Genomic DNA, 12,077 nt, shown 5'->3' on the forward strand with positions numbered 1-12,077 from the left:
CTTTGATATTGCCATCAAACAACCAAAAATGTCCCCGTTATAGAGCGGTGTGACCTGTTGCAACAAATGCGTCTGGGTCTCTACCCATGGCGGTGTTCTTCACGCCGCACATTTGAAACCATTGGGGGTTTGACAGCAGCACGATGATGATGGGTTGTTTTTTTCACTTGTTTTGTATTGTCGACAGAGCCACCAGGGACCGCACTAAAGGCTACCAGGGACCGCACTAAAGGCCACCAGGGGCCACACTAAACGCCACCAGAGACCGCACTAACGGCCATCAGGGACCGCACTAACGGCCATCAGGGGCCGCACTAAAGGCCACCAGAGACCGCACTAACGGCCATCAGGGACCGCACTAAAGGCCACCAGGGACCGCACTAAAGGCCATCAGGGACCGCACTAAAGGCCACCAGAGACCACACTAAAGGCCACCAGAGACCACACTAAAGGCCACCAGAGACCACACTAAAGGCCATCAGGGGCCACACTAAAGGCCACCAGAGACCACACTAAAGGCCATCAGGGACCACACTAAAGGCCATCAGGGACCGCACTAAAGGCCATCAGGGACCACACTAAAGGCCATCAGGGACCACACTAAAGGCCATCAGGGACCGCACTAAAGGCCACCAGAGACCGCACTAAAGGCCACCAGAGACCACACTAAAGGCCACCTGGGACCGCACTAAAGGCCATCAGGGGCCACACTAAAGGCCACCAGGGACCGCACTAAAGGCCACCAGGGACCGCACTAAAGGCCATCAGGGGCCGCACTAAAGGCCACCAGGGACCACACTAACGGCCATCAGGGACCGCACTAAAGGCCACCAGGGACCGCACTAAAGGCCATCAGGGACCGCACTAAAGGCCACCAGAGACCACACTAAAGGCCACCAGAGACCACACTAAAGGCCACCAGAGACCACACTAAAGGCCATCAGGGGCCACACTAAAGGCCACCAGAGACCACACTAAAGGCCATCAGGGACCACACTAAAGGCCATCAGGGACCGCACTAAAGGCCACCAGAGACCGCACTAAAGGCCACCAGAGACCACACTAAAGGCCACCTGGGACCGCACTAAAGGCCATCAGGGGCCACACTAAAGGCCACCAGGGACCGCACTAAAGGCCACCAGGGACCACACTAAAGGCCATCAGGGGCCGCACTAAAGGCCACCAGGGACCACACTAAAGGCCACCAGGGACCGCACTAAAGGCCACCAGGGACCGCACTAAAGGCCATCAGGGGCCGCACTAAAGGCCACCAGGGACCACACTAAAGGCCACCAGAGACCACACTAAAGGCCACCAAGGGTCGCACTAAAGGCCACCAGAGACCACACTAAAGGCCACCAGAGACCACACTAAAGGCCACCAGGGACCGCACTAAAGGCCACCAGGGGCCGCCAGTGACCCGCGGGCCTTGCAATGAAGAACACTGCCCTATAGCAATCGAGGATCAGCAATCGTGCTTCGTGTGCCTGGCGCGAGTTATTATTCTTGAGTAGGTGTAACGAGTAACTGTTGTGGTGTGAACATCGCCACTGGGGAGACAAAGGCGGCCGGGTGTGGTGAATCCAAGTCCCGGGCGAAGCCGGGTAGTACAGCGAGTACCTAATAAATGAAACTTCTCTCTCCCTACGTAAGATGTCTGTCCTCGCTGCGCCGAGCGCGACATCGCTCTCACGCCGCGCGGATCCGGCGCCAAATTCGGGCTCCGCGTGACCGAGGGTCTCGGTTGTCCCGCATCTAAGGGGGTCTCGAGGGATCCGTGTGGCCGGGGGTCTCGATTGTCCCGCATCCAAGGGGGTCTCGAGGGATCCGTGTGACCGGGGGTCTCGGGGGATCCGTGTGGCCGGGGGTCTCGGTTGTCCCGCATCCAAGGGGGTCGCGATGGGGACGCGGGCCTGGCGCTCCCTCCCGTGCCGCCAGGCGGAGCTGAGGCTGGACATTACCCTGGCGTGCGGGCAAGCCTTCAGGTGGGCGAGGGGCCTTCAGGTGGGCGAGGGGCCTTCGGGTGGGCGAGGGGCCTTCGGGTGAGCGAGGGGCCTTCGGGTGGGCGAGGGCCCTTCGGGTGAGCGAGGGGCCTTCGGGTGGGCGAGGGCCCTTCGGGTGAGCGAGGGGCCTTCGGGTGGGCGAGGGGCCTTCGGGTGGGCGAGGGCCCTTCGGGTGAGCGAGGGGCCTTCGGGTGGGCGAGGGGCCTTCGGGTGGGCGAGGGGCCTTCGGGTGGGCGAGGGCCTTCGGGTGGGCGAGGGCCTTCGGGTGGGCGAGGGCCTTCGGGTGGGCGAGGGGCCTTCGGGTGGGCGAGGGCCTTCGGGTGGGCGAGGGCCTTCGGGTGGGCGAGGGCCTTCGGGTGGGCGAGGGGCCTTCGGGTGGACGAGGGGCCTTCGGGTGGGTGAGGGCCTTCGGGTGGGCGAGGGGCCTTCGGGTGGGCGAGGGGCCTTCGGGTGGGCGAGGGGCCTTCGGGTGGGCGAGGGGCCTTCGGGTGGGCGAGGGGCCTTCGGGTGGGCGAGGGGCCTTCGGGTGGGCGAGGGGCCTTCGGGTGGGCGAGGGGCCTTCGGGTGGGCGAGGGGCCTTCGGGTGGGCGAGGGGCCTTCGGGTGGGCGAGGGGCCTTCGGGTGGGCGAGGGGCCTTCGGGTGGGCGAGGGGCCTTCGGGTGGGCGAGGGGCCTTCGGGTGGGCGAGGGGCCTTCGGGTGGGCGAGGGGCCTTCGGGTGGGCGAGGGGCCTTCGGGTGGGCGAGGGGCCTTCGGGTGGGCGAGGGGCCTTCGGGTGGGCGAGGGGCCTTCGGGTGGGCGAGGGGCCTTCGGGTGGGCGAGGGGCCTTCGGGTGGGCGAGGGGCCTTCGGGTGGGCGAGGGGCCTTCGGGTGGGCGAGGGGCCTTCGGGTGGGCGAGGGGCCTTCGGGTGGGCGAGGGGCCTTCGGGTGGGCGAGGGGCCTTCGGGTGGGCGAGGGGCCTTCGGGTGGGCGAGGGGCCTTCGGGTGGGCGAGGGGCCTTCGGGTGGGCGAGGGGCCTTCGGGTGGGCGAGGGGCCTTCGGGTGGGCGAGGGGCCTTCGGGTGGGCGAGGGGCCTTCGGGTGGGCGAGGGGCCTTCGGGTGGGCGAGGGGCTGGACCCCTGGAGAAGGGGTCCAGCCCCTCACTGCTTGGGACGGGGTCTCTCTCCGAATTAAAGATGTGGGGGGGTGTTTTATTATTATCATGGTTGCCGAGCAAAAGGCCCACAACGCCAAGCAGCCAGCGACAAACAGCATTATGAAAGTTACAATGGATGAGAGTTTTTTTTAATTAACCTGCAGTGAACTGCGGTCATAACGCAGTTGCTTTTGAAATCTCAGCTAACAGTGCAGCTGTGATTATATTTGACCCCCCTCCCCGGTCTATTTGAGAGGAGGCACCCTCGTAAAGAAGGCTATTTAGGAGAGGAGGACCCCGAATTATAGGGACACCCCTGGTGTGTGAACCCCTCTGGCAAGGATACCCCTGGAGAGTGAGAGAGAAGTCCCGTGCAGAGTACAGACCCCCCCCCCCCACAGCAGTACAAGAGGTGGTAACCCCATCATGAGTCATGGGATTTAGGAATAGGTTTTACCCTTTTAACTGGCACAAAAACTGACACCTTTATTCAAGGCATCATGTTTGCAATAACCACAACACAAGCAGTCAAAATGCAAACAAAAAAAGACAACTCTGATAATAATAATATGCACTGTCCTTGTCGGTTTTTGTGCCAGTTAAAAGGGTAAAACCTATTCCTATATCTTGTTACTGGCAAAGGAGGTCTCACCATGAGTCATGGGATTTGTTGCAGGTGGCGCCAGCAGGAGCCGTGTGGTCTCTGGCGCTGCGTCCTGGGACGCCGCCTGTACGAGCTGTCCCAGCGGGGAGACCTCCTCCTGTACCGCGTGCTGCCCCCGGGGCCACCCGCCACCGCCGTGGAGGAGACGGAGCACGGCGGCAAGAGGCGCAAGGCGGCTGGCAAGCTCGCCCCGGTGAGATAACCGCGGGCGCCACGGTGGCTAGGAGATGTTAACTACCTCGCCTGGTATACAGGAGGTCGTGGGTTCCATCCCGACCCTGACCCACCGCTGTATGTTTGGAGTTTGCATGTTCTGCCCGTGGTCTTGGGGATTTTTCTCCAGGTCCTCCGGTTTTTCCCTCTACATTTAGAAACGTGTTTAAAGCATTTGGCCGCTAGAAATTTCCAAGTGATCAGCCACTTCATTGAGCTGTATGTTTGTGATGGAGCATGTTCTCTCTGTAGTCACGTGGATTCTTTCTCTGGGCCACCCCGGTTTTATTCACTCCACATTTAGAAACACGCGCTTAAGAGTATCTGGCTGCTATACATTTCCAAATTTGTGGCCAGGTGGCTTCTGAAAAAGAGCTATAGAGCTCAGTGGGCCTTACCTGATACAATAAAAAAAAATAGTTTAGCTTTTAATAGAAGGGCCGTGGCCGCAACAAGAGCTGGTTGTGTCACTGTGGTGAAAGTGCAGCCCTGCAATTTGCTTTGCTGATGACACTGCTGGTGGAAGGGCCTCCTCTACAGAGAGCTCTTTAGAGAGCTCCTCTCCAGGCTATTTGGTACAGGCGTACCTCGGTGTAATTGCTCCTTAGGGACCAGAGCACCGCAATAAACCGAAAATGGCAATAAAGCGAGTCACATGCTTTTTTTTTCACTTGCGAATGCATATAAAAGCCTTAAAACACGTTCAAATTACACTATATTCAACACGCAATGCAGCTACAGTATGCCTAAATGAACGATGTACGTAAATGAATAGAAAGCAAAAATTACGCCGACTGACTCGCTAAGTTCACATGCAAAAAGCGGGAGTTGCAGATGATGATGATAAGCCAATCAGATTTGAAATGATGTACGTACGTAATTATTCATCGAATTTTATTCTCTTGCTAAGTTGAGAATCTTGAGATGCGACATTTATCTTGAGATGCGACATTTTAAAAAAGCGCAATTATAGCGAAGCGCAATAAAGCGAGGTACGCCTGTACTGTACTCTTCTCCACACTGAAGAAGAGGTGGGAGTATCCACGCTTACCCCCACCACACGCGATCGGCCGATAAACTTTTTGATGTACCCATTTAAACTCATGGACAGAGGTCGAGGTAGATTTTTAGAAACTTGTCCATTGTTTCAACCGCCTTGCCGGGAGGTTGAACTGGTGACTTCTGAATTGCAATTCGAGTGTTCCAATCATTACACCACGGCATCATCCTTCTTGTTGAAATCTAAGACGACACTTTAATGCAATGGTTCAGTGGTGATGTTTTGTGACTCCAGGTTGAGGAGGCTACAATTCCACCCCAGTTTTTTCCGGTGTTTGGTGATAACTCGCACAGGTGGACTTACGGTGAATTGGAACACGAGTGCTGGGCGCCCACCAGACCATTTGTGAGAAGCTGCATGTGCCCGTCTGGTGGAGAATGCGGTGATTATGAAGCCACTGCCACCAAATTCCAGCTTCTCACTGGGTCGCTATGCAAGCCTGTGGGTTGCTGTGTGAGTCTTTGCGTCTCGATGCGAGTCTGTGGGTTTCTGCCATTAACTTGTCATCTCAACCACAGTGACCTGCAGTAGACACTGGCCTGGCTGTAAAACACTTCAAAGAATGCATGTAGGCAAACTGAGTTCTGAACTTCAAAAAAATGGGATGGGGTAAATGTAAAAACATCACCATCAGCCCTCATATAGCCACTGCTGGATGGAGGCATCCCAAACCTGTCGCCATTTCAGTCCTTCGACGCAACAATCCATCTAGTTTCCTGCGTGCAACCTCATTTCATCGCTCCATCTCTGGTGGTTGAGAAAACACTGAATCACAATTCGCTTCCAAAAAAAAACATGGATTGCTTTCAAATCTCATTCAATTTTGCATCATAGGAGCAGGACCCGGGGTCCCAACCCTGCCACGCCAACAAGCGCAAATCCAAGCGAGGCGGTGGCAAGACTCCCAATGTAAACGGCACCGACGATATCATCGGCGGTAGCAACAATGTGGTGGAAGACGGTGGTGACGAGGAGGGGAGCGGAGCGGCGCTGCGTGATTACCTGCAGCTGGGAGTGGCACTGGAGCAGCTGTACGAAGAGTGGAGTCGCGTAGATCCGCACTTCGCTCGTGTCGCCGGACACTTTCCTGGTGCGCATGCTCGCTCGCATCTTCGCATGCACGCGCACGCACACATACACACACACTCATGTGCGCATGTACACACACTCATGCGCGCACGCACGCACACTCATGTGCGCATGTACACGCACGCGTGCTCTCGGTGATGCCTACAAGCTCATGATGATTCCACGCGTCGCGGACAGACGCTCCGCTCCATCTGCGATGATGTGATGGAGGTGGTATTGGTGGCTTCCACTATCAATGCATATCCACGAAAATAACTTTACAGTGTCGGCACGGGTATCTGCCTATCTTTGCATTAATTTTCCACAACTTCCAGGCGACTTCTTTAACCTTGGATAAAATCGCGGATGACAGAAATATTCCCTCCTGTGTATGTGCAGGAGTGCGGGTGCTTCGTCAGGACCCCGTGGAATGTCTCTTCTCCTTCATCTGCACCTCCAACAACCACATCTCGCGCATTACCGTCATGCTGGAGCGGCTGTGTGCTTCGCTGGGCGAGCTCGTGTCCACGCAGGATGGCGTCGCCTACCACGCTTTCCCCTCTCTGCAGGCGCTCTCTGGTGCGTTTTGTGCATGGCATGTCGTCACAGCAGCAGCATCATGACGATGATAAACATCATCATCATCATCATATTAGTATTAATACAATCAACTCTCAAATATGTGGTGTAATGGGGTTGGAAGGGTGGCACAGATACCGCAGAGCTACCTCTGAAATAATTTTGTGACCTCAGTTCCATACAGCAGAGGGCAGCACTTTTCCACTTTTCCACTCTGCCACATCAAAGCAATGTTGCATTCCAGAACCAAATTGAATGTCGTGGGCTTTTGGTGCAATTACTGGTGACCGGGCGAAGACCACCGACTCGGTACACTTGAGAACCGGGTTTAATCACGGGCGGCTGAAACCCAGAATCGTACTGAGGGTTTCAGTGGTTTCAGAGCCACCCGGCCACCTCGCAATATCTCGTTCCATTTACCCCTTAATCACCCGACTTTCCGTGTCTACGCAGGGGACGGTGTGGAGGAGCAGCTGCGTGAGCTGGGATTTGGCTACCGCGCCGGCTTCGTGGCCAAGAGTGCTCGCGCCGTGCTGCAGAGGGGTGGCGCCCCTTGGTTGACGTCGCTCCGCACCGCGCCGCTCGCCGAAGCCCGGGCGCAGCTCGTGCAACTGCCCGGCGTAGGGGCCAAGGTCGGTGTGGTGGCGGCGGCGATGATGATCGTTTGAAAGCATTAATGCATTAGCTCTGTCTGTCCATCTACGGTGGACTGTGGAGAGAAAGGTAACTCTCCTAAAGATGATCCAATATGAACAACACATTCCTGCGGAGGGAGCTGTTAGGAACGTTGGGTTGCTCGGTCAATGGCCAGGGTCAACGGCGGCGTGGTGTATTCCGCAAATATGCCCGACTGTGAGGGCGGGCACAAGCCGGCGTGAGTAGGTTAAACGTTGAGTTTTATAAGGGCACCACGGGGTAACCAGCCCCTTCCCACCCAGCCCCACCCCTCCCACCCCCCACCCAGCCCCACCCTCCCCACCCAGCCCCTCCCCACCCTCCCCTTGCCACCCAGCCCCACCCCTACCCCTCCCATTTTTGGATGCACGACGGACGGACACAATAATCCCCTGTGGGCTGGTGTAACCAGGAGGTTCCTACCAGTAAAACCTTCGTGTATAGTTGTATTGCTATTGAGAAATTGATGTCGTTGATCAAAGGGATGCCCAAAGCTTGGAGACAATTTACAAATATGTAAATAGCTACTACATCATCTTCCATACTGCTAGTTGAATGCTTCCAAAGATAAGCACGTTGGAAAGCATTACAGAATTCATGCATGTTGCACAATGTTTCTAACTTGTTTATAATTTCATCATGTTACAAGCAATAATCAGTTTAGATCATGCAAACATTCAGAACATCACAATCTAGTAAAATGTAATATTCCGTTAAGTGCCTGGCATAACTTCGTGGCATATGGTAATACAGTGATGATTGGTATCCACATCTGCACGTCAATTTGTCGTATTTAATCTTTGGCGACAGGGACCACCTGTAACGTTTACTCTTAATAAACAGGTGGTGCGTTAAACGCTAAAACTGTAGAAAAGTGGAGAGAGGAGGAAAGGTTTCACTTGGGCTCAAAGGTAGAATTTGTAGTCAAGCCCTGGCAGGTGGCCCCCCAAAGTCCTGTGAGCCAAGTCACTGCCCCCCTTTCGCTGGAAATGTTTTGTCTTTTAAATCGACGTTCCCGGACCGTTGTCAATTGCAGGTGGCTGACTGCGTGTGCCTCATGTCGCTGGACAAACCGCATGCCGTACCAGTGGACACGCACGTGTGGCAGATCGCACAGCGAGACTACCACACCACGCTGGGCAGTGGGCGCAAGAGCCTGACCGACAAGACCTACGTTGCAGTGGGTGAGTACGCACGCACGCAGACGCACACACACTCACACGGACAGATGTGTATACACAAATACGCGTACGTACGCGCCCACACACACTCGCATGGATGTCAGCTGTTCACGGACAAACACAAGCAGCCCAACGGATACTTTACACACAGACGTGTATAAAGCGCACAGCCTTTATTCAAGATCCGACCATGTCCATCCAGTGCTCGCTGAGCTGCATTGGCTTCTGCTGGCCGAACGAATACATAAGGTCGCACTCATTATACACGAATTGCTTCCCATAAATAAACCACAATATCTTGCTGATCTTGCCATGGATCGTAAACCATCATGCAAACTCCGGTCATCCTCACAGCGGTTTTTGGCTAACCATTGAACAAAGACGGTCACCGCATCACGCGGCTTCAGATGCGCTTCTGCATCGGCCTGTAACACTCTCCCTTCGGACATTAGGAAGCCACTGGAGCTATGCACTTTTAAATCATCTTGATTGAAAACATTTCGTTAGAACTGCTTTTGTGTGCAGTTTGTTGTCCTTCCCCCGCACCTCTGATTAGCACGGTTGGCTACGTACGATGCGAAAGATGTTCAATATACATCCATCCATCAGCATTTCCTGAAGAAGTGCACTGTGGTCCTGTAGACTTGGACTGCCATAGCAATAAATGTGCGCAATGTAACCAACTGACCACCCCAGGGGATGTCAGCCACTGTCATTGTTAGTTCCATATTTGTTCATCACAGGCCAATATGTTCAGGAACTAAATGGCAACGTCAAGGTCTTCTCTCTGCGAGAGGGCTTCAAGAGAGAGTTTGTGTAGTTGAGTTTGTGGTGGAACCAGAGTACACAGGAGTCGGTACTAGTTTTCATTGGCCAAGATTACTCGTAGTTTCACCCATTGCTAAACAGGTTTTTTTAAATATAGAGGCGAGTCAGCCGACTGAATTTGTCAAAAGACAATAAGAGGGGAGTTGTGTATGGTTGTATGTAGAGTTCGGTTTAACTCCTCTGCGTATTGTGGCCGACACCACTCTGTAACATTCTCATTCTTGACATCGATTCAACTTTTAGTCGTAGTTCTATTCCATTTATTGGCCAAAACTACATTGTTCACGGTGATCGTTCTTGTTGACAATAAAAAATAATACTGTCAGCATTAGTGCAGTGGTGATTTTTTTGGTATCAGTGTCAAGGTGATTGTGTCTGCCCCGTGTTTGTGCGCGTGTGCATTTAGCGGACTTCTTCCGTGAGCTGTGGGGGCCGTATGCCGGCTGGGCGCAGTCGGTGAGTGCCAAGGGCCAATGTGGTCTATCACGTACCGCGTTGCGGTTTGCAGTGGATACCCCGTGTCGGACGCATCACTGACCTCTATTCTGTGGATGATGGGCTAATATCCCTAGAAGCACGAAGAAGCTGTCATTGGGCGATATTGATAAGGAAATTACCCAAAGATCTGCACTTTATTGATCAGATTCGTTAATACCATTACAAAGTCCAAACAATCTGCGTCGTGCGCCTGATTGCTCACGATTCCTAGATTTCGTACCCAACTTGCTTCAAAAGCATTTCATGTAGCTGCGCCAACGTTTTGGAACCAACTCGTGTCTTCTCTGGGGATCTCCACGCTGGCCATCTCTGTACTCTTAAACAGACATTATTGAGATCACAACTATTATAGTCAACTTTATTTTTGTTCTCATGTTTAATCATTGATTTGAAACGCTTGCTGCCACGTTTTGTCTGCCGGCCGAGTCAACTTTGAAAAAGAGCTGTGTAACTTAATCGTTTGTTTACTCGGGGAGTACACTTCTGATTGTGATGCAGATCTGTGTTGCCCACTGAAAGATTTTGTCCAAATCCAGTGACATTGTTATGGGGTTTCCCAAACAACTAAATCTTGCGAAAGTGACAAGCGATCTTTTTAGAACTTGTCTGCTAATACCTAGCAAACGTTGAGGTTTTTTTGGGGCGACTTTCCACACGAACACAGTTGGCAACACTGGTGCAGATACTGTAGGAGCCCTCGTTTACCGCTGGGCCAGCTCCATAATGCCAGACATACATTTATAACACTTTAAAAAGTGTGGGCTAATAATTCGTATATTCAGCAAGAAGCTTTCTTCACCTGGGCATAGGGTGTAAATTCAGGCAGAAGTAATTAGTCAATTTTTCAGAAATGCTCATAATCCCTTGGTTTCATATGTACTCTGATGAACTGGCTTGTTCATCTCTGCTGGGATGGTGATAGTGCAGTTTTCTGTACTTAATAAAGCATTGACTTATTCTGTACATGAGCCTTGTTTTCGAACACCACAGCTAATTACCTTCCAAATGACTCCCGTATGTATGAATCGGATTCATTTTTTATTTTGACAAGATGTTGCCTAACTTGTGTAACTGCCCTGCTGCCAAAGCAGACCCAGAGAGCATTCATGTTCCCATCTGTGCGGACCATTCACAGGTGCTGTTCAGTGCCGACCTGCCCAAGTTCAAGAGCTACAAATCCGAGGAAGCAAAGAAAACCGGGAAATCATGTTGATGCTGCTGTGCTCACCGCATAGAACGATTCCCACTACAGCCATGCAGACTTTTGGGGAAAGGGCTGTTGGCCAGCATCAATTAAGGACAGCACAGGTGCGTTAGGCGGTGGTGTCGTCGGAACCATGCCTGGCTGTCTGTCTTCCCAGTGCTGTTTACAGTCTTTCAAAGCTGAAGACTCCCAAGATAGGGTTGGAAACCACTGAAGTTAGCTGTGGCTGGGAATCAAACTCGGGTCAATGGGTTTGCAGCGCAGTGAGCTGCCTACATGCATGCACCCACTCACACGGCAATACACGTACATGCATGCACACATACACACATGCACACATTATTCACACCCCAAGATACACCTGCACGTTCACACTGACATACGTTTGCGCGCGCGCGCGCGCACACACACTACCCGTGCACCCCAGATTATGCACCTTTACTCACGTACACACACTCCTGCTTTTCCTGTCCAGTTCAACGTGCATTCACACAGCCAGACAACACGCTTGGCATTGCGTACACAGCCACATGTATGCCACTCCCGCTAGCAATGTGATATGCAAACACGCCAGTGTAAACCTTTAGTAAAATTAAATGATGCCGTTTTAATTTTTTACAAATAAATACTGTAAAGATTAAATAACACAAACGAGCCAGTCTTTTGGAGTTGGCAGACGCAGCCGTTTGGTCTGGTTCTCCAGGCGCTTATGACTGCAACTCCCCACGTCTCGCTCAGCAGGGAAACTGGACCACGGACATCATCGTCGCGCCAACGGATAACCGATCCCAGACCGCAGTGGCCACCGGCAATGATTTCATATAAAATATCGTTCCTCTAAACCAGGGGTGGGGAACCTTTTTTCCTGCCAAGGGCCATTTGCATATTTATAACATCATTCGCGGGCCATACAAAATTATCAACTTAAAAATTTGCCTGTTATATTTGGTCAAACATTTAATTAACTCACC

General features: G+C 53.1%; 1 protein-coding gene across 2 annotated transcripts; it reads left to right on the top strand.

Moving 5' to 3' along the window:
• Window positions 1-1,434: 1,434 nt before the first annotated feature.
• On the top strand, window positions 1,435-11,757 carry OGG1 (8-oxoguanine DNA glycosylase). 2 transcript variants are annotated; one of them, XM_076072117.1, is made up of 8 exons: window positions 1,435-1,985; window positions 3,813-3,993; window positions 5,908-6,163; window positions 6,541-6,720; window positions 7,174-7,352; window positions 8,432-8,579; window positions 9,811-9,860; window positions 11,038-11,757. In XM_076072117.1, the coding sequence occupies exons 1-8, from the start codon at window positions 1,900-1,902 to the stop codon at window positions 11,113-11,115; spliced, it is 1,158 nt and encodes a 385-aa protein (XP_075928232.1). In that variant the 5' UTR covers window positions 1,435-1,899; the 3' UTR covers window positions 11,116-11,757. The 2 variants fall into 2 exon arrangements, with proteins under 2 accessions (XP_075928232.1, XP_032822311.1); XM_032966420.2 differs by lacking the exons at window positions 1,435-1,985; window positions 3,813-3,993 and adding an exon at window positions 4,008-5,526.
• The last annotated feature ends 320 nt before the right edge of the window (window positions 11,758-12,077 follow it).

The sequence above is a fragment of the Petromyzon marinus genome, chromosome 36 (genome assembly GCF_048934315.1).
Source record: "Petromyzon marinus isolate PM22_M1 ecotype Great Lakes invasive population chromosome 36, UKy_Petmar_22M1.pri1.0, whole genome shotgun sequence".
NCBI classification, from domain to species: Eukaryota; Metazoa; Chordata; class Hyperoartia; order Petromyzontiformes; family Petromyzontidae; genus Petromyzon; species Petromyzon marinus.

What these genes read in the sequence shown, in the direction of transcription:
- OGG1 (XM_076072117.1), top strand. Translation starts at nt 1,900, where the DNA reads ATGGGGACGCGGGCCTGGCGCTCCCTCCCGTGCCGCCAGGCGGAGCTG. An exon ending in CTCTCTGCAGGCGCTCTCTG is followed by an intron (nt 6,721 to 7,173) that starts GTGCGTTTTGTG and finishes GTGTCTACGCAG; the next exon opens with GGGACGGTGTGGAGGAGCAG. An exon ending in TGCCCGGCGTAGGGGCCAAG is followed by an intron (nt 7,353 to 8,431) that starts GTCGGTGTGGTG and finishes TGTCAATTGCAG; the next exon opens with GTGGCTGACTGCGTGTGCCT.